At 44.3% G+C, this 26,339-nt stretch overlaps 2 protein-coding genes across 4 annotated transcripts in view; both read right to left on the bottom strand.

The window, feature by feature from the left end:
• Positions 1–497: 497 nt before the first annotated feature.
• On the bottom strand, positions 498–5,123 carry nfil3 (nuclear factor, interleukin 3 regulated). Its single transcript, XM_042059930.1, has 2 exons — positions 4,967–5,123; positions 498–2,342 (listed from the first exon to the last, which is right to left on the bottom strand). The coding sequence occupies exon 2, from the start codon at positions 2,196–2,198 to the stop codon at positions 795–797; it is 1,404 nt and encodes a 467-aa protein (XP_041915864.1). The 5' UTR covers positions 2,199–2,342; positions 4,967–5,123; the 3' UTR covers positions 498–794.
• Positions 5,124–8,493: 3,370 nt separating this feature from the next.
• Positions 8,494–26,339, bottom strand: part of ror2 (receptor tyrosine kinase-like orphan receptor 2) — a 70,933-nt gene continuing 53,087 nt past the window's right edge. For all 3 annotated transcript variants that reach the window (XM_042058915.1, XM_042058916.1, XM_042058914.1), the window contains exons 4-9: positions 24,979–25,009; positions 15,276–15,397; positions 13,435–13,752; positions 11,978–12,223; positions 11,307–11,512; positions 8,494–11,064 (exon numbers count right to left, since the gene is read on the bottom strand). In XM_042058915.1, the coding sequence (XP_041914849.1) occupies positions 9,601–11,064; positions 11,307–11,512; positions 11,978–12,223; positions 13,435–13,752; positions 15,276–15,397; positions 24,979–25,009 (2,387 nt within the window). In that variant the 3' untranslated portion in view covers positions 8,494–9,600. The remainder of the gene's footprint in view (positions 11,065–11,306; positions 11,513–11,977; positions 12,224–13,434; positions 13,753–15,275; positions 15,398–24,978; positions 25,010–26,339) is intronic.

The following is a 26,339-nucleotide window of genomic DNA, read 5'->3' on the forward strand; positions in this document are numbered from 1 at the left end:
GTGACCAACTATTCCTGTCGCAGAATGGAGTTCCCTCAATGCGAAACATTTTGGATAGGACACTGAAAAAAGACAATGTAGACATTGAAATAACCTAGCTTTTTACTTATCCTTGTCTGGTTACTTGTAATTTTATTTGCAGGTTATATAGCCTATTTTACCACAATATCAACTTGAAGGAGTTATTTACAACTTGGAACTTGGAAGGGTGAATAGCTTGCCAACTGATGTTTGATTTCAAGTGATAGTTTGGCCAACTGAAAATGTAGATTTTTCAATTTATCAAAAACATTTTAAGTTAGTCTCCTGTTTAGCTTATTTTTTGTATTATGACTCATCACCAATCTTGAGGATGGGCTACCTTTCATCACTGCCAGAGAGCTGCTTGAAGCAAGGCCTAGTCTGCATGATGTGCACTGCCAAGTATGTGACCTGACTTTGCCTTGTTCCTTTAAGTGTGTTTATGCAAGTAAACCATGAATGCAGGACTCACATCATTCAGTGCTTACATACATTTATTGTAAACAACAGCAACAAAAAAGTGTATTGTGTACAACAAAAACTTGAAAAGTCAACATTTAATTTGCATGTACATTAGCCTGACAGTGGCTTCTGGGCTACAGATGGAGTTTCCAAGAGGGCACACCAAACTACAACAGTAAGTGCACAACACACCATTAATTATCAGCATTCTTTTTTGTTTTCTCTTTTATTTTTATACACCATATGAGTTGCACAGTGCAGTAGCGAAACACAGTGGAAAACAGGCGTTGTGCAAAACAGAAGGTGAACACTCAGTTTGAGAAACAGACTTTCGAGACCGCGTCACGGTCAGTAGTGCTTTTGGTCGACTCGATCACAGACCCTTGTCGATGGGTTATCAGTCTTTTGAGCGAGGCTACTTCTGCGGACAGGCTGGCAATGCCCTGTTTCAAGTATAAGTTCTCAGAGTCTGTGCCGGCGTAGGAGTTCTCATTAAGATTGACCAGAAGTTTGTCAGTCACCAGGTCTGGAGAGCTCGGGCAGATGACTCCACCTGCCTTGGGCGTCCCCATACGTTCTTTGTGCCAGAGCTCTGGTCTTTGGTTCCAGTTCTGAACGTTCGTCACTTGAAGGGACAGTGGGCTGAAAGAGGACTGGATGTATTCAGGTATGTCATTCTGGCCCACTGGGTAGCCCCCCGTCCTGGACATCTCGACGGGAGATGAGGACTTCCCTGAGGAGTCGTAGTCGGGATCAATGGCCTCCACCTTTATCTGGATCGCCCGGGCCTTGATGCGCAGCTTGTGGGGCAGGGCCGAGGAGCCAGAGTCTGGCACTTTGAGGGTGGAGACGATTACGCTCTTTGGGTCACACCCGGTGGGCATGGGGCCCTTGGGCACCTGCTGCTCGTCCTCGCCGTCGGACGACTTGCTCATGGCGACATCGTCGCCGTCCGAGGTCCTGGGTGAGTTGCTAGACGACCTGGTGATCTGCAGGAGTGGCGAGGGCTGGGAGTACGGCCCAGGGAATGGGTTGCTCAGGTAGTTCCTGTACAGTTCGTAGGGACTTGCCTGATCACGGGGATAGCTGCCGTTTTCAAAGGGCTCCTGCTTTATGCCCTCCGAGGTCCGGCAAATGCCCGCCAGGGGGCTGGCCTGGGCGGCCGCACTGGAATCCGACCCCTCGGACAGGCTGCTGTGCGGCGAGTGCTTGATGACAGATATGCAGCTGCTGCCCAGCCTGGCTGGGTCCAGCTCCCGGTTGTAAGGGCTTTTGGTGGGGCTGGGCAAGAGATAGTCATGGTAAAGTGCCGCGGTGGTGGTGGAGATGTTCTGCACCTCCTGGGCGTAGACAGCCGAGCTGACAAGGCCGTACTTCAGCTTGAGCGAGAGCAGCTCAGCCTTCAGTGTGGCGTTCTCCTCGCCCAGGGCCATGAGCTTGTTCTCCAGCACCATGTCGTTGAGACGCCGCTTCTCTCGGGAGCGTTTGGCCGCCTCATTGTTCTTGCGCCTGCGCTCCCAGTATAGGCTATCCTTCTTCTCGTCGGGGATGAACTCACGCTTTCGTCGGCAGGGGGTGGATTTGGCTCTGAAAGGGATGCCGGACAGCTTCTGACCAAGCAGGTCTGTGTCCGCACCCTGTAAGGCAACAGCAAGGACCAGGGCATCCTCTCCGTTGAAGTGCCCATTGGTGGGCTCCTTCTTGATGGTCTGCATATTACATACAAGTGCTGTGATTTTAGTTGCATAAAGTATTCAGTGCTGACTCATTGTGTTTAGAGGTCTTTAAGTTTGTCCCAGAGGGTGAAGCTGCACGTGTATATGCAGGCGAGAGAATATTTGGTGTGCCTTGTGAAAGACCTGTGTTGAGGGGCAGAAGAAAACATATGTATCAGTATTGGTAACATATCAGATATTATGCAGTTATTAATCAACAAGCAAAATATTTCACAGTATGATCCAGGAACTGACTGAACAGGGGGAAATTAACTGAGATTGACAAAAACTCTTCAACAGTTTAATTCACATTAACTGCGAATTACACTTAATTGTCTACTAGTTTAGCCTTATATTCCCCTTTCTGTTTAAAGTAACTTCCTGGAAAAGTCAGCTAAATCATAATATTCAAATATTTGGGAATAGGCCTTATGACAAAACTTTAACAAAAATCAGCTGGTAGTTTGGGACTCATTGTTAATGAAGTTAATGAAAGCTACACTATGAGAACCAAACTATGATAACATGACCAAAATACAGTTCAAGGTAAGGTGATACAAGCACACTTTTTGTAGTTTAATCAATAATGTTATTGTTTTGTAGAAGCAGTAACAACAAAGTTATGTAATCATTACTTTAGCTATTTAATGTTATGCTACCTTACCTTCATAAGACAAAGCCAAACTGGCAAAATTACCTAAACTAACCAGACTTAGGTTCTAAGGGCAAGGGAAAATATTTACTTTTTTAAAAAACATTTACCATCACGAAAATATACATGTAGGACTATTGTGCACCATTTACAAATGTATTACATATTTTATGTTGATGTAAGTTGTGAAACAGCTCCAAAATTCAGCCAGACACGCCTAGGTCCCCGTACGTGCACGAGGTGATACAAATTATGCAATGCCTAAGCGCACGGCACGAAGCGTTACATATGATGTCATCACTAGAGGTTGGAAATGCTGCGACACACATGTAGGCTAAATCAATGTGCGTTTTTAAACGTTTTAATACATTGTAATCCATGAGATAACTGTGCTGTCCCTTTAACGTGCAAATGTGTTATGTGTCGTCGGCAGTTCGAAAACACTACCTCCTGTCGCTAAGAATAGCCACCAGCCCAAAGATTGATTGCCTCTGACCTTCAATGCGGCGTTCTGCTGGCTGAATGAAAAGTCAGGAGGCTGAACCCAAAGTAAACGAGTACGATATATTCACTACAGACATGTATAAAACACAAGCAAAATGGTTTTCCGCGTGTAAGCATTTCAGCAAGAAATTAAATGAAGAAGATATGCGACATAACCATGTTTCCTGCTTTCCAGAACTGATAGCGAGGTTTCATAAGGCTCGTCTCCCAGGAGCGAGGAACAAAGGAATGTGACCAGCCATGATCATCACACGTGGCTGAGCAGATACAACAAAATAAAAACAAACGGGGAAATTCATAATCCTTCGCCAAACTCCTTAAAACATTAACCTAATTGAACGACTGATGCCTGGTATTTTCGAGTGATTTTTAAACCTGCTTGGGTTACCCTAAGAGACGTTATTCAAATTGACTGCGGTCTTGTGAAGTGCAGTCAACAGACTGTTGCGGAAAATATATAAACACTGTATCCACGTTCATATCAAGCCAAGGCGCACTTTGCCTAACTTAAGACACTAATGACAGGCCATGATAAATGCGGAGTGGCTTAACATTCTTGCCTATTACTGACAACTGCATTATGTATTGGCCTTAATCAACAGGCTGCTTTAAATGTTGACTTTATTATCATTTTAGTGTTCATAAAAATGCTTCGTATCGTTTATTCGTGGGCAGTAAAAGCGCACCCTGAAAAGTTCGGCAATGTGTGTACCGATAGGCAACGTTCGATTAGGGAGGTGAAGCTGGGACGAGCGGATAGCTCGTTCACCGTCATGTCCCAATGCCCCAGATTCCTTCATTGTGTCAGGATTATAAAATAAGCGTGATCAGCTCTCCTCGCCCGATTGCTGGCATATTCTATAGTCACTAACATTATGTAAGGCTAATTTGCAAAGTTTTGTAACGCAAGACTGCTGTTTTTCATAAGCCGATCAAAAACAAAGAAGCACAGTGAAATTACTACTGGTTTACAGTGTAAAGTGCGAGATTTTTTTGGATGTGGATTGGCTTAGAGTCTATACTCGTTTAAAGCATTCATGCAAAACGCAGGATTTCTGCCAAATGGATGCGCAGGCTCTTGTAAATTATCCAACATTATTCAACTTATCTGCACGCGTAATGACAAGCCCTATATTGATTGTGTCCAGCCGACTGAGTGTTAACAACCTCGGTATACCCACCCACCCACATTGAATTCTGGGTCACTATGCCGTAGCCAATTTGATATGGTGAAGAATGCGTGTTTATAAATATCCAAACACAACTATCCTGAGTGATCACCAATAAAAACAATCTAACTGTTGCAATATCCCAAGCTTTTATAGAATAAATGGAGGGTGTCCTCCAAACTGCGCAACTACAAAGGCAAATAACTATAAAATAAACCTGTTTGTCTGCCCGACACAAGAGTATTTTAGCCAGAACACGTAATATTTCAACATTTGCAATCTTTCATATTTATAAATAATAATAAACCTAAATGCAAGCCTCCGGTATAAGTAAACAGAGGGCAAGTAACCGTCCTAAATTTAGCTTAGAGTCCGCTGACGTTACCGGTAGCGTTAGAATGAATTATAAGCAAGGAAGACTTCTAAGATTAATTTAAAATTACCTTTACAAAATGGTAGTCCAACACTTCGCAAAACGGGTTTCGTGGTGTGTAGGACAAGTAGAAATCATTTTGTAAACCATTTGTATGTCTAAGGTGGTGTTTCCTTGTTTCTCCCCAGCTTTTTCCTCCCGGAGTGACTACTGCCTCATGGATCTGTGTTAGTAGGTCACTAAGATGTGTATTGGCAGTGCGTGGTTACTGACATCGCACTTAGCCAATCGGCGTCCAGCATTTTCTGATTTGAGCCAATGATTCGTTTTTGAAGTAGACATATCAATGCAAATGAATGAGTCTGTGCCGAGCAACACTCTGTAGGCTGCCCCGGGATACATCTAAACTCTTATCCAACAGAGTACATCAATTGCATAAGTAGACATAACTTTTTTCATACAATGGCACATACCTATGCCGTGACTTATTATGAAAACGGGACACGGGAAAGATCAGACTTACGCGTAAACACTAGCCTATCCTGTACACTACACCATTCTCACGTTGTCACGAGAGGAAAACTATGAAACAATAACGTATTAAGAACTCTGTAAAGTGTACATTTCAGATTTATCCCATAAACCCATCGAAGCTCCGATCAGTATATTTGTTATACCCAGTGCGATAAGTGTGTGAAGAAAATAAGCCCCTCACCATTTTAAAAATCATAAAACCTGCAATTTGATTAGGCTACTTTTTGACCTTTTCTTTTCATACAGGGGTCAATGTGGCCTGTCAACTGCATGCCGACCTCATGGAATAAATATGAACTAGTCTATACCACCATTTGATTATGCAGTTGGGTAAACAGTTGGGTACGGAATCAACACACCAAGCAACACTGACACCTTTCGATTGATTTAGGATTCGAGTTGTACAAGTTAAATGATCAGGTAAGGTGTAGCCTATTAAGTTAGTTAAGACATTAAAATGAAAACTAAAAAGTACAAATAAATGAACGGATCAATGAAAACTAAAAAGTACAAATAAATGAACGGATTACAATATATTTTAATTGTGTATCGCTGACCGACTGAAACATCATTTTTGTCTGATTTCTACTGTCCATACACTCACTGGCCTACTCCAATCAATCGACACAATTCTCAGGCACTTTACATTTCTATGCATGATCATTATTATTAGCAACACATTGTGTTAAAGGTTACAGGACCCCACAAATAATTCCACCTCGATATTTCCACGAAGGTTCGATATCAAGTTCAAGTACGCCATCTTCTGGGGCGCAATGTGCAGTCAATCTCCTCATGCCCGCATGCCTCTGAGGAAATGAAACAATTAGGCTAACTAAACAACTGGTGAACTAAATTGAACCGAATAAAATCCCAAACTATTATATTACTGTAATAGTGCCCATGTGATTGTAATGAGCCTTCTAAATAAATGAATGAATAACCTTTTCTCAAACATAAGCGCACAGATTCATCTTCTATTCTCACCACCAGTCAGTGAATCAAATAGCCTATATATGACATATCAAATTTAAAATATTGAACTTATCGTAGAGGAAAGACATATGGGATTTGCCCATGTTAAGAGTGTGTTTTATTATATGCAGAATACACGTGCTTTACTCAAATATCCATGCGTAAAGACAACACGGAGTTTCGCTTACCAAATTCAGTTGGCTTTGGCAGTATGGACTAGTGTCCTCCGATTACAGAATATAACAATAGTAGACAATCCCAAAGTAATTTTAAAACATGTACTTTAGCGACTATGGTCCAGACACACATCTAAAACAATGTAAACATTATGTTGACTGTCTGTCAGCGCACCACAAGTATTGAATATTGTTTATTGGAAGTCGTGTCTCAGTTCCATCAAGTATAGGCCCACTCGCATCTCGCATCAGTTTATCTTCTTCAGGGGCGCATCTGTATGTGTTCATAATCGGACTGTCCTGGTGTGTTCTGCCGGCTTTGAATCGTAATTTATGAGGCAGAAGAGGCATCGCAGCACCGTTGTCTATTGGTTTAATGCATTCTACAGCTTTTGCCACTTCAGCAATCTCATAACTTCTGGAATCACTCGGACGCACATATTTTGGGTTAGCCAACGATGCTGCGTGACTACCTAAAGCCTTTGCTTGGACTTTTCCAGTTTGTGCTGTTCCACATGTAGGGTTTGGGTATTCCCAGAGTTGATTAATCTGTGGCGGTATTGTTCCATTTAATCCAAAATCAGATGGAGCAGAGTACATTTTCTCCATACAATGCTCCCTCACATCCAGGTTGACAACTTCATTATGTGAATAGGCACCAATCTGGTTAAGCGGGCATGTTCGAGTATAGTTAATACTAGGCAAATTACTTGATGGGAAGTAGTATACAGGGAGAACGTCTGATCCAGCGTTCATGGGGGTTAGGCCTATGTTGGTCAGCGGTGGGAGACAAGAGAATTTAGGTCTACCTTGTCTCTCATACGACACAAAATCCATTCCACGTTCTGGCGTCGATTGCGAGGGTGCGAGAAAAGGTGTGTGCCCAAGGGCGTCATAAGGGCTGTGTTTCATTGGATCCTGATGAGCTTGTCTGTCGGGGTTACTGGTCTGGACTGAGGACAGTACAGCTTTTAGTTTTTCATTTTCATGGAGGAGCTGGACGGCCCGGGTCTCCAGCAGGTACTCCTCCATTCGTTTACGCTGCCTTGACCTCTTCGCTGCCTCGTTATTCCGGTTCCGTTTCAACCAATAATTGCCATCCTTTTGTTCATCTGGAATGAATTCTCTTTTGCGTCGTGTCCCAACATTCGCTTTGACTGCAGAACCTGACTTGATACCTAGGATGGATTTAGCGTAAAAATTATAAGCGTTGCCAGGAGTGCACCTGCAGTTTGGTTCCTGCAGATGAAAGCAATGAGCCATTAGAAAAACTGCGTCGGAAAGAGGTTTTGGACCCTAATGATGTTTCTTTGCAAGGGAGGTTGGCTGAGCAGAGATATATGCCTTATCATCTAGTGCTTTGCGAGTCGCAACTGGAAAATGTCGTTAACAACTCCCCCCTTGATAAATATTAGGACACTAAATCCAATTTATTTAGAAAATTCTTACGACCACGCCCCATATGTTAAATGAGCTTTTTGTATGGCCAATCACTATAACTGGATGTCTAAAACTCGTAACTGTCACGTAGACCAACGTCCACAGAGACAGGTTTCCTCAAACTTTCATAACGGCAAGTGGCAATTCTCTTCCTGGGTTTGACCACAAATTTGTCTGATTTAAAAATGTGAAGTACATGATTTCGTTCCTGTGCCGAGGCAACAGGATGCTATGACTATGAAACATAATTATTTTTTCCTATAATTATGTATTCCTATTTATTATTATTATTATTATTATTATTATTATTATTATTATTATTATTATTATGTTGTACATAATATTCACCAAATATCATTTAGGTCTTTCTCCAAAACAAGCACATAGGACATATCACATAGCCTACTGATTCAGTGTAATCTTTTAGCAACATACTCACAAAAACATAGCTAATAAATTAAACCGCTAGAAATTTTGTTATTTCTTTTTATTGGACACTCCAAGTGACTGGAAGTACACAATATATGATTAACTCTTGTTATAACAGCTTGGTTAAAAAAGCAAATATCTGGTGGCAAGGACATAAAAATAACACCACTGGCTAAACAAACTTTGCCCCAAGAAAAGGCAAAGACATAAAAAAAAAAAATCAACAACATATCTTTTGAAAACAATTACATAAATTACAAATCTTTACAACATAATATCAAAGTTGAAAAGAGTAGGATCTAAAAATGACACCAGGCACTTCTGTACACAACTGTATGATGTGTAGATTTTCATTTTCACTGCGGCACTGTGCCTCTTTTCTGTCCAGAGTAATGTTGTGCTGACAGCCAGTCTGTCTTCTCATCACACTATGTTGGGTAAGTAAGTATGTCCACAGGCTATGGGAATTAACTTCATCATGTTATGATGATCATCTGGACCAAGGTCGATGAGCTTACAAACTTATTTCAGGTCAATGAGCTTGTAGTGATAACTGGTCAAGGAGGCTTTTATGGTCCAATGTTCAGTAGAAGTATCAGTGACCAAAATAACCTAAAAATATGTTGTTGGAGAACGACGAAACAAGACAATCACGAAAGAGAAACAAGAAAACATGTCTTGTTGCACAGCAACAGTAAGAACATCAATTCTTCTGAATGGCTTTGCAACAAAGTGACACTGTCCATGAAACATGGCAGAGGGCATCCACAGTGCAGAGGCTACAAACTGTATTCTTCTCCTTCTTCTTCATCATCACATCATCTGAAATACGACTGATGGGATCCTTTCCCAAAGCCTAAACAGAGGGATTTCTGTCCCCAAAGACCTAGAGCTCAGCACCACACACACACACACACACACCTTATCAGTAACTGCTGAAAACAAAAGAAAACAAAACAAAACAAAACAAAAAAAGCCTCATAAATTACAATTCAGTTACTGTTTCATTCAAATGTCTTGCCTTCACTTATTTGTTTTCCTACTCATGTACAGTTCACTAACAAGAAAAACAAAAGTCTCACTCTTATCACAAGAGTTCTCTTCCGTTTGGTTCCATTTGGTTCCGTTCGGTTCCGGAGAAGGGCCCGCTCTACGCCTCGGCGCGGCCGTCACTGTTCTCTATCTGGGGGCTCTCGCTGTCCCCCAGCAGCTCGGTCTCCGGGACCGACGTGTCCTCGCTGTGTCGTCCGTTCTGCGATGCGCCGTCGGGCGCCTCCTCCTCGCCCCCTGCCCCCGCCACTGCCGCCAACTTGCCGTCCTCACTGAGCAGGACGACGCGCTCGGTGCCCGAGGCGTTGGACGGCGCCGTGGTGACGTAGCCTGTGCTGGTGGAGCCGCTGCCGCTGTGGTGCGAGCCGGCCTTGGCCACCATCTGCTGCTGCGCGGCCAACTGCTGCTGGGCCATCTGCATGGGGATCTGCATGGGGTAGAAGTTCTGCAGGTACGGGTACGCGGGCATGGGCTGGTAGCCGTTGACCGGGATGTAGAGCTGAGGCGGCACCATGGGCCGCATCTGACCCTTCATGGACATGAACTGGGGCTGCGACTGCTGGGGGAACGGCGAGGCCTTCTTGGGGTTCATGTACCGGGCGGCGCTGACGTTGCTGACAGGGCTGGTGCTCAGCGAGCTTGTCTGCGTGGTGTTGCTTGCGCCGGACGTCTGCGCCGAGCTGTTGTAGTTGGACAGGCTCTCCCAGGTGCGTAGGCGCGTGTGGATGTCCTTGAAGCGCGGCCGACGCGCGGGGAACTCGCTCCAGCACTCCAGCATAAGCGTGTAGATCCACGCCGGGCAGTCGTCCGGGCAGGAGAGCACCTGGCGGTTGCGCACCATCTCGATCACGTCCTGGTTGGAGTAGCCGCAGTACGGCTGCAGGCCGTAGCTGAAGATCTCCCACAGCACCACGCCATATGACCAGATGTCCGAGTCGGTCAAGAACTTCCCGTAGACGATGGCCTCGGGCGACATCCAGCGAATGGGGAAGGGGTTTGCCCCCATCAGCTTGTAGTAGTCGGCCGAGTAGACCTCTCGGAAGAGGCCAAGGTCCAGGATCTTAACGTTGAGCTTGTCGTAGACCAGGATGTTGCGGGCGGCCAGGTCTTTGTGCACCACGTGGTGGCTGGACAGGTACTCCATCCCCGCCGCCACCTGCGTGACGATGTGCAGGAAGTCGGCCTGCTCCAGCGTGGACTTGACCGTCTTGTCGTCGTCTGAGCTGCCCACGTCCGAGTGCGGCGAGCGCATGACCAGGAACTCGTGCAGGTCGCCGTGGCTGGAGTAGCTAAAGACCATGCTCATGGGCTGCTCCTTGGTCACAATGCCCAGCAGGCACACGATATTGGGGTGCTGCAGGCGCGAGCGCAGCATGGCCTCGTGGCGGAACTCCTCGCGCAGCGCGCCCTCATCCTTGTCCTTCACCGTCTTGATGGCCACCACCTGCGTCTGCTCGCCGGGCGCCGTGCCGTAAAGGTGACCCTTGTACACCTTGCCAAAGCGGTCCTCGCCAAGCTCCTCCATGAAGCGCACCGCTGACAGGTTGATCTCACGGAGCTTGCCCTGGGAGGAGAGGAAGATAAAAAGCTATTTCAGACTTTGGAGATTTAGGTGATTGACCTCAAATGTTTCATAGATCTTGCAAGTAAACAACCTACAGTAATGTTAGCAATTACTCCAACACTAATGGCAAACCCCTATGGAGTGTTTCACTCAGGGAACTTCCCCTCCATTCCCCATATCATTCCTAAACAGCCCAGTCTACTCATTTTGGTGTGTGCCGTGTTGAGACTGGCACTGCCCACCTGGTGCTTGTGCTGGTTTAGGAGTGGCAGCTCCATGTCCTGGCTGGGCGAGGCGGTGAGTTGGCGGCGGGTCGGTGTGTCGGCCGACTCCTTCTGCTTGTTGCGGCACATACACACCAGGAAGAAGAGGCAGGCGATGACCAGTGGGATGGCGATGCTGGGGATCAAGATGTAGAGGATCTCCTTCTTCACATTCTCTGGAGGCTCTGGAGAGGCAAAGGATACATACTCAAGACTGAACCCCACTAGTGAAGAGGTAGAGCACAATACTCAAGACTGAACACCACTGGTGAAGAGACAGAACAATACTCAAGACTTTCAAAACTACTTGTACTCTATAAACTACACTAACTAACTAATCAATTTATTTAGCTGAAATGCTAATGTACTCAAAAAACCTCTTGTATACGTTAATGAAATGAATTGCCAATTTAATTGACATTAATTTAATTTATTTTTTAATTTAATTGTCATTAAAGTTAATATCGTAATAGATAATTAGGTTAGTTAAGATCTCTAGAAGATATCAATAAATCATAATGACATTATGACTTTATGAAAATAATAATGACTTCATGAAAACAGTGGATATTATTATCCTGTTGTACTGTTAATATAACAGCAATAGACAGTAATAAGTAGAAGTAGGTCATGGGTAGAGTTTTACTCACTGCAAGGGCGGATGTCACACAGGTCAACTCTGACATGGGGGTCCAGTGTAAAGCACCATGGCGCCTCCATCTGGCCACCTGGGTTCCTGCAGAAGTTGTGGCCGCCCCTGAGCTCTGGGTACTCTATAGGGGTCAGGTGGTGGCTGTGCGGGTACTGGCTGCTCCATGGCTGGCACTGGTGGCCTGACCGGGTGAAGCTGACCGTGCCCCTGTAGTTGGGTCCGGTGCCGTTGTAGCAGCTGTGGTCTGAGGGAGAAACTTTCAGAGTTAGTAAATGAATGACTGTGTGTTGGTTTGAAGCAGGGTAGGGCCACTAGGGGGCCCTCTTCACACACCAGTGAAATGGCCTCTACGTCTACTATAGAACTGGTGTCTAGACATCATCAAAGACAGCATGACAGATGTTTCTTTGAAGGTATTTTCAGTAAAGTAATTTCATCACACTAAAGATTAAAGAATACATTAAAAAGCCTATCTTATAAAGCCTGTCCTTTGGCAATGTCATTCCACATAACCACAGTAGAGAGAGACAGATAATTGTCTGAATTCTTTTGTTAAAAACAACTCCTGTTAAAGCATGTAATCTTCACACTTAGCCTAGTAGTACATGTTAAAATATGCTTCTGTGTCACGCTTGACAGATATGAGTAATCTTGACTCCCACCCAGCACAGAAGTCTGTGGCTTGTCTGGTATCACTCTGTGTACATGTTCCCAGTTGGCGCCATACCAACCCATCCACCCTGCCAACCCTCTTTTTGGCACAGTCTCTGGATACCACCTACATGTTCCCAGACAGAATGCACCCATCCATCCATCCCCACCCTTTTTTGGGATAATCATCCCTGTACTCCATCTCTAGTACATACCACCCTCCCCGACATTCCGCTTCGTCTCTATGCATTTGTCTACGGAATTCTTCTACATCTTCCATACCATAGCTGACTCAGGCATCCATTTAGCATAGGACAGAGCTGGTGTTATCTCCATGTTCCCATCTTTCATCTCACCCACTCCCACTCCCTCTCCCCGACCCTTCCCCCTTGGTTTCTGGATCTCTATGTACTCTGTGCCAATGGCAGACCAAGCATATCTATCTCCAGTGGGTTCCATCTACATATTCCCAGTTGGCTTTTTCACAACCCCTCTCTTTTACCGTGACATCCAGCTTCAGGACCTAGCTTTGGAATAATCTACAACAGGGTTTTTCAACTGATAGTTCACAGCCCACTCATGGTCCATGAAAGCATTGCAGGTGGTCTCTAACCATGTGTTCATAATGTGATTTTACAGTGGTAATCAGTCACACCCAACAACAGCAGCCCTGAGATTGCTCCTAGTCAAAATGGTGACTCCTGGGTTGAATCTATAGATTTTTCCTGCCCAACGCTACCCTACTATCCTTACACTACTGTGTGTGTGTGTGTGTGTGTGTGCGTGTGCGTGTTTTCCACCTACATGTACCCAGGCGGTCGGTGGGCACCCCGATGCGCATGCAGTTGGCAGCATCGGGTGAGCCGGGGTGTGGCAGCAGCTGGCAGTTGGGCAGCTCCAGCTGCATGAGCAGGTGCGGGTTGGAGCGCGCCACCGTGTACTCGAAGTTGCACAGGTCGTTCTCCAGCGCCTCGCACTCGTCACGGCACAGCTGGCGGCGGCGGGGCGCTCCACGCCCCCCCTCGTCGCACAGCGGGAACACCTGGTGGCAGAAGGAGGGGATGGCGAACTGGGAGCACTGGTCCGAGAGCTGCGTGGATGTGCCGATCATGGTGAAGGCAGCTGCAGCACACAGCGTGTGTGTGTGTGTGTGAGAGAGGGGGGGGGGGGGGTGAGAGAGATGGAGGGATATGAGAGAGAGAAAGAGAGACAGACAGAAAGAAGTAGAGGAAAAAGAAAAAGATGAACATAAGAGAGAAAAAATAGACAAGAGAGGTTGAAATATTAATACTTTTCAACAATTAGCAACTTTTTCCACTATTTTGTATAACACAATCATTAGTCAAATAGTCATTAGAATACACTCACAAGTACACCCATGAATACATCTCCTTAACAACTTCAAATATTTAGCTGACTGCAAGCCAGTCGAAGAAAAGACTTGACAAACACAAGCCTTTTCTATTTAGGGCCTTTTTCCATCCAAAGGTAGAAAGGACAACGTAGTCTCCTCTTCAGAGTAATTAAATATCTATAACGATAATGAAATTGAGTGAACTCAATTTCCTGAGGGAGATTGGGCCAAATATGACATCAACGACGGAAAAAAGAAAGAGACTCCTGACTGACGGTCTGTCCAAAATAATGTTTTCTGACAACCATTATGGTTCACTTTTGTCTGAGCTCCTATGATGAGATTATACTGCTTAAACATTGTGTTTCTGCCCTATTCCTGTGCTTTCAAGTTGCATTTAGTAATTCAATCCCAACTTGGCCCACAACTAGCGAAGGAAAAACATGCAAATGACGCTTGGCCCTCGAGCGAAAAAATCTGGAAAAAATCTTCTGCCAAATCTATTAGATACATTACATATTTTTTAAATGAACGGCATCTAATTCTATACAGTGCTTAAGTAAATAATAACTCCCTCATGTTCTCCTGGGCAGTTTTTTTTAAACAATTCCGAAAGCAACGACAGCACGGAGAGAGACTTGGATAGAGTGTTTCTGTAGCATCGCTGACTGTCCGTGTCCGTGAGACAGAGCTTTGTGTTAAAAAGCCGACGAGGTCCGAGTGCGGAGCAGGAGCTTGTAAATGCCACAGGAGTCTGTCTGATGAGAGCATGCTGACAGGAGGTCACGGGAGGGCGGTCTGATAAAAACATCAGCCAGCCGCCAGCTCGGATTCCAGACGAAGACGACACTCTCTCACCATCACATATGGGCTTACATAAGCACGCACTCCTCAACACATGTGAACCACACGAATAGCAAACGGACACAAAATGGCTGCGATTCGGCCACATAATAGATAACATTTTACGTGTTGTGCAATAGCAGCTAAAAGAGGGGCCAACTTTTGAACAGTGGAACAAAAAGGAAAATTCGATCCAGGAGGTATATCAATGATCATACATACACAGATAATGACCATACTACCACAAACATGAAATGAAAAACAACAAATGGGAAATAGCAGGACAACCTTGTCTCTAAAAAAAGTCAACAAACAGTCACATTATTCTCACAGACAGAAGACGATTAATGGATACAATCTGGTGATCACATGGTGCGACATAACTCCTGGGCAATAACCGTGTTTAATAAACATGTGGTGCACCATGTGTGGCTGCTCTGTCACTCACCGGTGATGCGGTTCTCACTCTCACCCTGCATCTGAAGGGACTCCACGTAGATGCTGCGGTTGCCGATGAAGCGGGCACAGGCGATGCCACGGTACGGCTGGCAAAAGCCCTTCTCCTGGTTCCTGTCAAAACACAAATAAAGCCATGAATCTTCCAAAGGTAAATATGTTTTTTTTACAAATCTGTTTTTAAACAAAGCTTGGAACCAAAGTCGGTGATTCCTTCTACTAGCACACAGTACACTGATAACAGATGGCTAGAGATTACAGAGAGCACAGTGAGAGATTACAGCGAAGCACAGAATCAGAGAGGAACATCCTTAGTCTGCTGAAAGGAAAAATATTCAATAAAGTTGATAAGTCAATTAAGTTGTGTAAAGTTGAGCCAACTGTACATTGAAAGACCTCACATTTGGTAATAAGTGCAAAGCATGCCCAGAAAAACAGCGACTTGAGTGTGTGTGTGTGTGTGTGTGTGTGTTAGTGAGTGAGGGGGTGTGAGAATGTCTTATATCCTCAGACAGGAGGAAATAAGACATTCCTACAATCACAGTTGTTTCCCCCAAAGACTTTAACATAAGGCTTTATCTCATCTCTCCATCTCAACCCCCCTCCAACACACCCCCTCCAGCCAGGACCATTTTCCCTGCCTGAACCTTAGATTACAAACCAAGCATTCTTGATCCACACCGGGTCCAAAGCAAAGTGAGAGAGCTGTCAGGACGCTGCCATATTCAACTACCAGACAATTCCCAGCTTGCCGCATCCAAAAAAAACGCCCAATTCAAAGCAACTGGCTGTTCAGTGGCATCCCAGACACGATCGCCGCGGTAATGAAAACCTTCGGCCTTTTCCCCTGTCGAGGGAGAGATGGGCCGCATTCCCAATGCCTGATGGGAAAACACAAGCAACTCTGCCCGTAACTGGACACCTCCACCAGGAGTCAGTCACAGCGTTGGCACAGGGATGGTATTTTAATTAGACAGCTCGTTAAAAAGAGAGTGCCGCCACTGCCGTGCCCCTGACAATGCTGTCGACGTGACAAAGTGGAGAAAACATACACACGCACAGACATATATTTAGATATAGACGCACACACACACACACACACACACATATATGTGCACGAACACCACACACATACACACACAGAGTATAATTAACACATGTTCCAACACTACAAATGTCACCAGAAGGTCAGTTGAGGACTGCAGCAGAGGTTTAGCTCTCAAGCACTAAACCAGACAAGATACTAGTCAAATGTTCCATCTATTAACCTTATTGTTAGCTATTCATTTTGCAGACGGTTTTATCCAAAGCGACTTGCAGGCGTCAGTTACTAGGGCCCCGTCTCCTCAGAGAAACTCAGAACAGAGAGTAAAGTGCTGCTGCTACTGGCTACTGCATGCTAGCTGACCTTACTACACTACACTACCACCGGCCCATCTGCACTGTCCAAAGGAACCAAATCTGAAATGATATGGAGAGGCACAGGCTCCAGGCCAAAAAGGCACTCAAAACATGGTGAGCCAGTTATTGAGTAAGAGGCCTATTAACTCATTATCACTCACTCTGCAGTGGCATATGGCGTAGGTGCAAGGAAAAGTTGAGGTAAACATTGGACGAATGTCAAACGCAAAAAGTGGGGAAACAGTTTGTTTTCCTTATAAATAGTGCTAATTGTTTATGACCGTATGCCGCAGTTGTTGGAGAATTCAAGGAAAAGTACTGTTTGTGCTGAATAGGCCATACAAGGCACAGTGAGTCTCCTGCATGCATTGGATTTGGTTTAGTCTGTATATTGCCTCTGCAGAATAAAATGTAAATTTTAATAGGCTACTAAAGGTCACTTATCTGTAGGTTTATTCAGAATATGTCTATAAAGTGTCTTTGTAGGGATACAATGTCCATGAAAAAAAAAACAGAGTTTAAGTGAGTAGCCTCATGGCCTTCAGCTTGAGCAGGAGGCTATCCCTTGTCTGCCTTCCACCAGAGGCCAACATGAAGAGGTATGAGCAGGGCTATAATTTACGTCCACACACACACAACCCGAGCCCTTCACAAGAACCAGAGCTCAACACTCCCGGCCACCGGCCTGGCCGAGTCCCAGCTGACCACCAGGCCGGCCACAGGCCCTGGGAGACGAGCCTCAGTAACGTCGAGAGAGAGAGAGGAGGAAGAGAGAGAAAAGGAGAGCGAGAGAGAGAGAAAGAGAGAGAGAAAGAGGAAGAGGAGGAGGAGGAGGAGGAGGAGGAGGGAGGGAGGGAGACCACACGGATTCAATACCATGTCTCAAGATGACCGTCTCACGCTTCCCACACAAAGTCTATCCACATCTGACATTCTGATGTTGAAAATTTGAAAGAAATTAATTTCACTTGGAAATAGCTTCTGTGAACACTTTTGGAGAGCACATTTTAGCATTATACACAGTTGTATAAGTGGCGTAATTTATTTTTATGACTATTTCATAATTGCGTATGAATAAGGAACATTATAAAAACTGTGAGGAGGGCACTGAAAGCGAGCGGACAAAATGGTGGAGCGATGAGGTCAGTGTGGACTGAGGTTTGCGGGCTGGAATCTCCTGAGGAAGAGAAATAGTTTCGCCGTACCTTCGGAGAGCCTGTGTGTACGCTCCCCTCTAAGACGGCCTTGTTGCACTCTAAAACCACAGTCAAATACCAAGTGAGGACATCCGGAAAAGGCCGAGGAGGAAATTGTGTGCGCTAGATCGCTATCTCCACTGATACCAGCACACTAGGGATGAAAAGGCACATTTTGACAAATCAGCAGGATACGGTGTGACAGGGTTGTTTACAGTATCAGGAAATAGATTGTCCTCGTTCATGTATACTACATCCATATGTAGTGTTTGTTTATAATTATTGCTGATTTGTATTTCATAGCGTATACAGTAATTATTATTCTTGCATAGTTTTTCTTTTGTGGCTATCACTATTTGCACTGCCTCCATCAACAAATACTCCATCATAGTGACCGGTCTTTGTAGTGACTCTGTTGGATAGACTATCTCTTCACTATTGTATATATATATATATATTCATCATTCTTGTGTGTTTTGTTGTTTTGTGCACGTCTAAATTTACCTCGGGATCAATAAAGAATGTATCTTTCTCTCTCTATCTCTATCTTTGTGTAGATACCTTACAGTGTGTCTGTAGAGGAGTTCATGGTATGACAGTTTCCCTTCTCAGTTATATAGACCATCAGAGCTAATATATCACAGACACGCTCCAAGGTCTTTGTATGAACTGTATGCATGTGTTTGTGGGTAGACACATGTTCTGTTAAAAAGAAAAGAATGGGCTGTTTTGTCTCAACATCCTGCCTGGTTTATGTTCAAGATGAACACCTCAAAGACAAAAAAAAGGAATCAAAAAAAGGTTAAACATATAACTCCCCAAACTTCCTAACCTTGGCAGAGAGAAGGGCTGAGCGACCTTCCCATTGACTTGAAGCAGTGGGGTAGCGCACATCAAACGAGACATGCCCCACAGTTCTCTCAGTGTGATAGGAAATGAAAGTGTCGATTTGAACCAAGATTAGGTGTGGACAGAAACAAAGAGAGAGGGGGTGGGCGAGGGAGGGAGAGAAAAGACAGAGGGAGAGAAAGAGAGATGACAATAAGCAAGGACACTTTCTGACATGGTAGGTGGAGATGTGAGTGTGTGCCTGTGTGTGAGAGAGTGCACACGTGTGTGTGTGTGTGTGTGTGTGTGTGTGTGTGTGTGTGTGTGTGTGTGTGTGTGTGTGTGTGTGTGTGTGTGTGTGTGTGTGTGTGTGTGTGTGTGTGTGTGTGTGAGAAGAAGGTGAGGGGTACGTCTCCTCTCTTTTTGCTCTCTGTGCATATTAAATGACCTGATCAGAACCATTCTGGGTCTGGAGAACTCCGGGTCTAAACTCTGTTCAGCTGTGTGGTGTGAGCCGCAGGCTGTTCTTCTAATCAGGCACAGTGCAAGTTCCATGCTTTCCTCGTAAGGAACCTTTTTTTTTAAGGAGGAAAGGGGTGGTTCTTAGAATCTTTTAAAGAAAATGTCCACAAAGGTCCACATTTGCACTGCATGTTCGAAAATATTATGATAACTCCGCCGTTCCCTTTTCGATTCCAATTCCCCGCACCACGACTCTTGTGAATGGATACAGTGTGGAGAATTGTAGCATAACTGCTCTGGAAAGGAATTTTTCACTATTCATTTCTCATTCTCTTCAAGCCCCAACGTGGCTCCCTGCCAGCTGAACTGTCAATGCCCAAAAGCCTCCAGTCCTTTCAGCATCAGTATCACATATGGTTACAATTTCGCTGCAGTTTTGAATTGACTGCAGGGATTTTTTCCTTCTTCCCAGATCACATTTGAAGACTTTAGGGTTTGAACAAGAATTAGATTTATTTTCTACTTCCTCTTGGCTCCAGAAAACCCCAAAAAGGCTTCAATGTATATAATGCATATAAATGAAATTCAATAATGGTAAAGTTTAATGTGATGGTATATGCCATTCATCTTAAACTCTCCCTTTCTTTTAGTTTTGGTTTTTGGACAGTGTGAAAAGTCTACAAACAGTGAGGACATACAATTGCTAGAGCCACCATCATTTGAACAATTACAGTTATACTCTCATTAGAAGCTTGGAGCGTGCTCTAAGAAATAAACTTCCCATTGCAGTTAATCACAATTTACCGCCAACTTCCACCCCCCCTTGATTAACCAGCATTACGTGTGGATGTGAATTTGTGATTAGCCGTTTGGTAACAATTTATGTTTTGTCTCACAGGGTTCAATATTTTTTTACAATAAATTAAACAAATAAATAAATAAATAAATAAATAAATAAATAAAATTAAACATGTTTTAGGCAGATCTCCCAGACGTAAACTTCAAGTCTACTCACTCTCTCTCTCAGCTATGCCTTAATGTGGCCCTGACATGCCAAATAGTCTCTGAGCTTGCGATGCTACGCTGCTTAAACCACTGATTATCCTTCCCATTGCATAGAGTATGCAGTCTGTGGCCTATATTTTTGTAATGGAGGTCTGGGATTGGGCTGCTTCAAAGCCTGGAGAGACAGTGCGGTTTCGGAGCGGCACAAAAGGCACAGATTCTTGTGACATCCAAACAGCCTTTGTTCTGCTGCCTGTTTTCGTGAATATAATCATGGTCTCGGCTAATTCTGTACAGAACACAAAAAGAAAACTGGCTTTACATGGTGTTTGTGTAATATGAGTTAGATTATATACAGTCAATTTTTGACACCTCTTACTGCATGTAAGCATGTGTTTACTTTAAAACATATATAACTTAACTATCACATTGACATATTTGAGCCTCTGAAGTCAGGAGCCAAACAATCTTTTTCAAATTCAGAATACCCAGCTGTGCACGGCCAGGGAAAACTTTTTCATCCTGACCTAAAGACTTCTCGAACAAAGGCTATTTGACATAGATCTGGCACAGACTACCCAGGAGCAGAAGAATTTAGAGATCTCAGCATAGATGTGAGTGGCCAGTGAAACAGTGGGCTATTTGTATGCCTCAGGATTCCAGGGAAGCAGGTTATGTCAAGGGGGCAAAGCGGCCCAAGGTGCACTCTACCTGCAAAGCCAAAACACTATTCTCTCGAAACAAGCAACCAAAGAGCAGTTTTTATTCCAACCATTTTCCTTCATGACACCCCCCTCTTGATTTGCTTTCTTCAAGGTTTGAGCAGACATTTTGTTCCAGCACAGATGTTTTGCAGTAATAGAATTACTGATGAAGATGTTGGAAACAATATGACAACATTTTTTGTCTGTTCACAAAAAAAAGAGTAAGAAAGAGAAAGAGAGGGAAATGACAGAGAAAACATCTGTGCGTTCAATTTTAGAAGGTCCCCATTGAACAAACTGTCAACCGTATAGTAAGGCTTTGACATTTTGCAGATGGATTTGTTCCATTAAAATTTGTTGTTGAGCAAACACAACACAGGTCCCCTTCCCTCAAGCTCTGTGTTGGTTGAGTATGTTGAGCAACACAACATGGTAAAATGCACCCCAAAATATTCAGATAAGCCTTAATTAGATCACGAGTAGCCTGTCCAAAAGATTTATGATATGTGCTGCAGTATAGCCCCAAACCAAATACGCACTCACACCAAACGGTCCATCTATGCACACCCTGAAAGTGGTTTCAGTTTCAACCGCGAACGTGTAAATAAGAATATTTCTGACAAGCTATAGATCTTTGTGCCAAGGGTTTTCGGGGGAGGGTGGGGGCCATATTGTAAAAGTTCCCAGTCTTTGAGAGCTTGGTGAGATATTTCCTCCTCAGAGCTTTTTAACGCTTTCAGCCAAAGGGAGAGCGCAAGGGGGAGAGACCAGTTAAAGTCTGCACTAACAAGCTAGGCTAATTGCTGGGAAGCTCAATAAAGATCACAGGGCCTTGGCAAGGTGGGTAGAAAAGTTCACATTAAAAGGAAAGGAATCTGAAGGAATCATGAGCAAAAAAAGTACACTTAAAACAGTGCTTGCTCTTCTGAGGGAAATTAAACGTGCTTACAAAAACAAGTGTGACAACACATCATTCTACACATGGGCGAGTTGACAGATAAAATGACTTGGCTTCCAAAACGATGCACTTAAATCAGAGGTCGCATGGGAGAGATTTGGCATACGGCACGTATACTAAAGGAAGTCAGGGACGGTAGTCTGGCATCCCACTTGGGCTGTAATTAGCGGCTGAAAACACCAGTGAAGAAGTAAAGGCACAATTCAGATTAGGTTCTTAGCTTATATATAACCTCCACCAGGGTAGAAGTTTATGATTGATGGTCTACTCCTCTTTTCATGGAGTGCTCTGAAATTACAAGTTCTGTGTTTCATAAGATTAGCCACTAGATGGCGATCATTAACTCATAACAGCACTGGGATGCCAAATGTTCAGATCAATGATGGGGTCTTTTTGTTTTGGGAGAGATGGGATTCATGGACAACTCAGGAGAAGAAAGATCACTGTTTATAAGCACTGTACTGTGTTGTATATCTGAAACTCTTGTCCATATCACGCTCTCCCTTTCATGTGTGCACACCAATGACGGTAGAAAACATGGACAGCATGGCGTTACGCACTTGTGTTCTAAATAAAATAAACCAAAATTTGGCCAAATTAACTAAATTGGAGCCAGAACATGCATGGTAAACAGAATTCCACCCAGAATTCACCATATTTGGTTGAATCTTTTAACTAAGCGCAGACTTTCCATTGTTTTTTACAGTCATGGGCACACACACACAAAAGGACAGTCACTTAGAGTAAAAGAACTACGGCAAAGACACTGATAGACAGATAAAAGACCCAAAAAAGCCATTCAAATATACAAAAGCATTCCTCAAAGCAAGGAATTTATGACAGCAGGCCTAATCCCAGAGTGACCTGGCCGTCTAAGGACTCCGGTCGCCCAGGGGGACTGACGTCATGGAAACCCCACTATCAGGGGGCCGTCAGTCACCCTCTCAGACGGTCCCTAACACTGGCCAACCTCGGGCCTCTCAGGCCTTATCGCTGGGGGTGAGGGAAGGGCTAGCCCAGCGCTGGACGGCGCCCTCTGGTCGCGCCACTGCAGGACACCGTGTGACCACTGGCTGTCTGGGACTTCTTCAGAGAAGCACATGCACTCACATACACACACACACACACACACACACACACTTCACAGTAAATCTCGCTGCATCTTCCTCACAGACTGCTTCAGATACCAATATCGTTCCAGTTTCCTAAGCTCATGAAATCCACATAAAAGCACAAAGCTTTTACTTTTACTATTCTGTTACGAACTGGCCGTGAAAAAAAAAAACAGACAGACTGATCCTGACTCCTTTGGGCTCCATCCTCGAGTGGAACTTGAGACATCCCTCCACAAACTGGAAAACGATTTGAAAATGAACCAAAGCGCAGGAATCGCATCGGGGCCGTTTCAAGCTTCAGGCAGGGAGGCGCTATTAAATCACTGTGGGTTCCACCATCCGCAAACCCCAACGAGCTGCACTGCGCAACGCCAGCACTTAGCAAGAAACCTCCAGATAATGATTTGTGTGTCCAAAGTCTATAAAAAGGCCCTTCACAAAAATCTCTCTCTCTCTCTCTCTCCCTCTCTTTCTCTCTTATAATATCAGTCTGCTCCCTCTCTTCATCACCATCCAAGAAGGCTGGGTGGCTAGTCAGTCTGAACGCCCCTGTCAGACATGGCAGTATTTATTTTGACTTGGGGGAAGGAACAATTACAGACCCCGCCTCGCGCTGTCGTTCCTAAACTGGGGGTGACTGCCAGCAGCTCTCCGGGGCTGTGCTGGGAAATTAGGCAAAAAGAAAAAAAAAAAAAAGAGAGAAAAAAAAAAAAAGCCCCAAGCCTGTGCCAGAATGGGGCTTTTGTTCCCAGGCAAATCAAAACAACGTAGACAGGTCTACCCTACCGGGGGCTGCACCTACAGAGGTCCTTGTCCCCATGTTGGTGACCCCGCTCCTTCCATCCTTTGCTCTCTCTCCTGAGCATCTCTCTCGCTCTCTTTCCCCCTTCACCATCTCTACATCACTCTCTCTCTGTCTCTCTCTTTCTCTATCTCTCTCTCTCGGTCTCTGTCTCTCTCTTTCCTCTGTTAAGATTTCCATGACCAAGAGCAACAAGTATTTAGCAGTAGCAGAATGGTTGAGAGAGCAGGAGAAAGAAGAGTGGCCCATCAGCTTATTTCCTCACAGACAAGAGGAGCCGAAGAGAAAGAGGGGATTTGGGAGTTGGGAGCGAGAGGATGAGACTGCATGTTAAGCAACCCTGAGAGCCACTAAGGGTGAGAGAAAAACAAAACAAAGACAAAGACAAAGCTTAAGAAGAGATTATCAAAGAGACAAGGAGAACCTTTACCCCTAAAGCAGTTTAACATCCTAAAATCTTTACCCCAATGCAGTTTAACATCCTTAAATCTTTACCCAATGCAGGTTAACATCCTAAAATCTTTGGTATTTTCCTTTCTGTTTGGCCAAAGACAAAGTTTACGAAGAGATTATCAAAGAGACGAGGAGATCCTTTACCCCACTGCAGTTTAACATCCTAAAATCTTTGGTATTTTCCTTTCTGTTGGTTTCCAAAGTAATGTCTTAATGTTTGTCGTCATTAAGTAATTATAGGCCTTGAACTCTCTCAATTGGCTGTGTTGTGAATGTTCTGGCACATCTATAAACAACTTTATACTTTACTTTTATCTGTGCTAACCTTGAGCTAAGCTCACATGTGTAAATTGACGAGGCTTTAAGCCAGTTAAGTTGTTGCAGATGACGCACTGATAAACCAATAACGTCACCTACAGGAAAAGAGCAATGAATCAGCATTCCTTTAGACTGTCTGTATCTCTGACTAAACAGCTAGAACCAGCTGTTCAGATCCCCTAAGGAGAAAACCATTCAGCTTCATCATGACATGATGAAGACACCCATTCTCCTCTTCCTCTGTGCTGACCATGCCAGAGGAAGAGGAAAGCGGTGGTGGGCATGGATCGCTCACTACGGGAGGGTAGTGGCAGGGTGCAGTGGCACGATTCGTCAAGGAAGACCAGAAGAGAAAGAATGAAAGAATGAAAGAAAGAAAGAAAGAAAGAAAGAAAGAAAGAAAGAAAGGTCAGCTGTTATATAACAAAATAAATAAAAAAAGAAATGTCTTACGGGTCATTTGTGCCAGGTGTTGGAGACTGTCCTGTAAAAGAAAATAGAGACTGTGAGTATTTCTGTACCAACCACCGAATAACTGCCATGATGTCACACAGTCTTCAATATCCTATTCATTTATCAACACTAAGAATATTGTTCACATTAACCTTTCATGACCTGCCATCATATGACAGCAATTGGATGACAGCACAATGTCAACACATCCAGAAGACAGAGCATTTCATAGATTCAAGTGTGCTTTCTATATAAAAATAAAAAACTCTTCTGAAAAGGCTGACTTGCCTCATGTTCCATTCCACAGCCTAAAAGCTCATTACCTTGCATATGCTTTTCGCATTAATCGCGCCGCAGTACCGATCGTTACAAGATGTGCGCTTCATTTGAGACATTTGATGACAAACGGCTCATGTCAAAGGGCCCGACCCTGACTTCGCCGAGAGACTGAATATTATCTCCCCTTCACAGGATCAAACTCGATGGCAAACGAAACCTTCCATCAGGATCCTTAAGAGTGGCCTACTATTATTACATCAAGATGACTTTTCAGGCGGGGGGGGAAACGAAACGCACCATGCCTTCACCGTGACATCCTACTAAACCTGTCAGATGTCCTCGACGGCCAATACGGGACTTGAGCCTCTCGGCCGTGTGCGCACAATGTTGTTTTGTTTGACTTAATTTCGTTCTCTTCCCCTTCCAGGAACCAACGTTTCTGAGAAGGAACATTGAGAAAGTTTGTAGCCTGTGCCCCTGAGTTGCGTTGCGGGAGAATGGAGAGATTTATACGGGTACCCTCCAATAAATCTAGAGGGGATGCCAGGCGGAGGTTTTTGTGCATATAGCCCCCGTGAAACAGTGTGGCTTCAGTTCCAGCAGACCGGCAAGCTCGCCACATAATAACCTCAAATAGCCGGACAGGAAAGAAAATATGAGGGATACGCCGTCGTTTTTTTTTTTTTTTTTTTTTTAACAGCACACTGAGAATAAATGGATTGTGCCCATGAACGTGATGGGCAGAAAAAGAGTGTTTCTCCACAAAAGAAATGGCTGTTTAAGCCACAGCAGAACAGTCTGGATAGAGAGAGAGAATGCCTGGAGTCAGTGGTCTTCTACTTGAGCCGGTTAGCTCATGTCTCCTCAGGGATAACAATAAGTGGAGGTTAATGTCCCACCACTCCAGTTTGACTAAAAATACAGCAACCAAATACTTAACTATGAAGCAAACACTATGTTTTAGAATGCACCAACAAGAAACTGAAATGAGTTTTAACCAGTAATGTCATTATTTTGGTTTTTAAGGAATGCCAAGATGTGGTTACACATAAAAATAAAGACACATCACTCATCTCATCTCA

This window comes from Alosa sapidissima, chromosome 13 (assembly GCF_018492685.1).
Source record: "Alosa sapidissima isolate fAloSap1 chromosome 13, fAloSap1.pri, whole genome shotgun sequence".
Lineage (NCBI taxonomy): Eukaryota > Metazoa > Chordata > Actinopteri > Clupeiformes > Clupeidae > Alosa > Alosa sapidissima.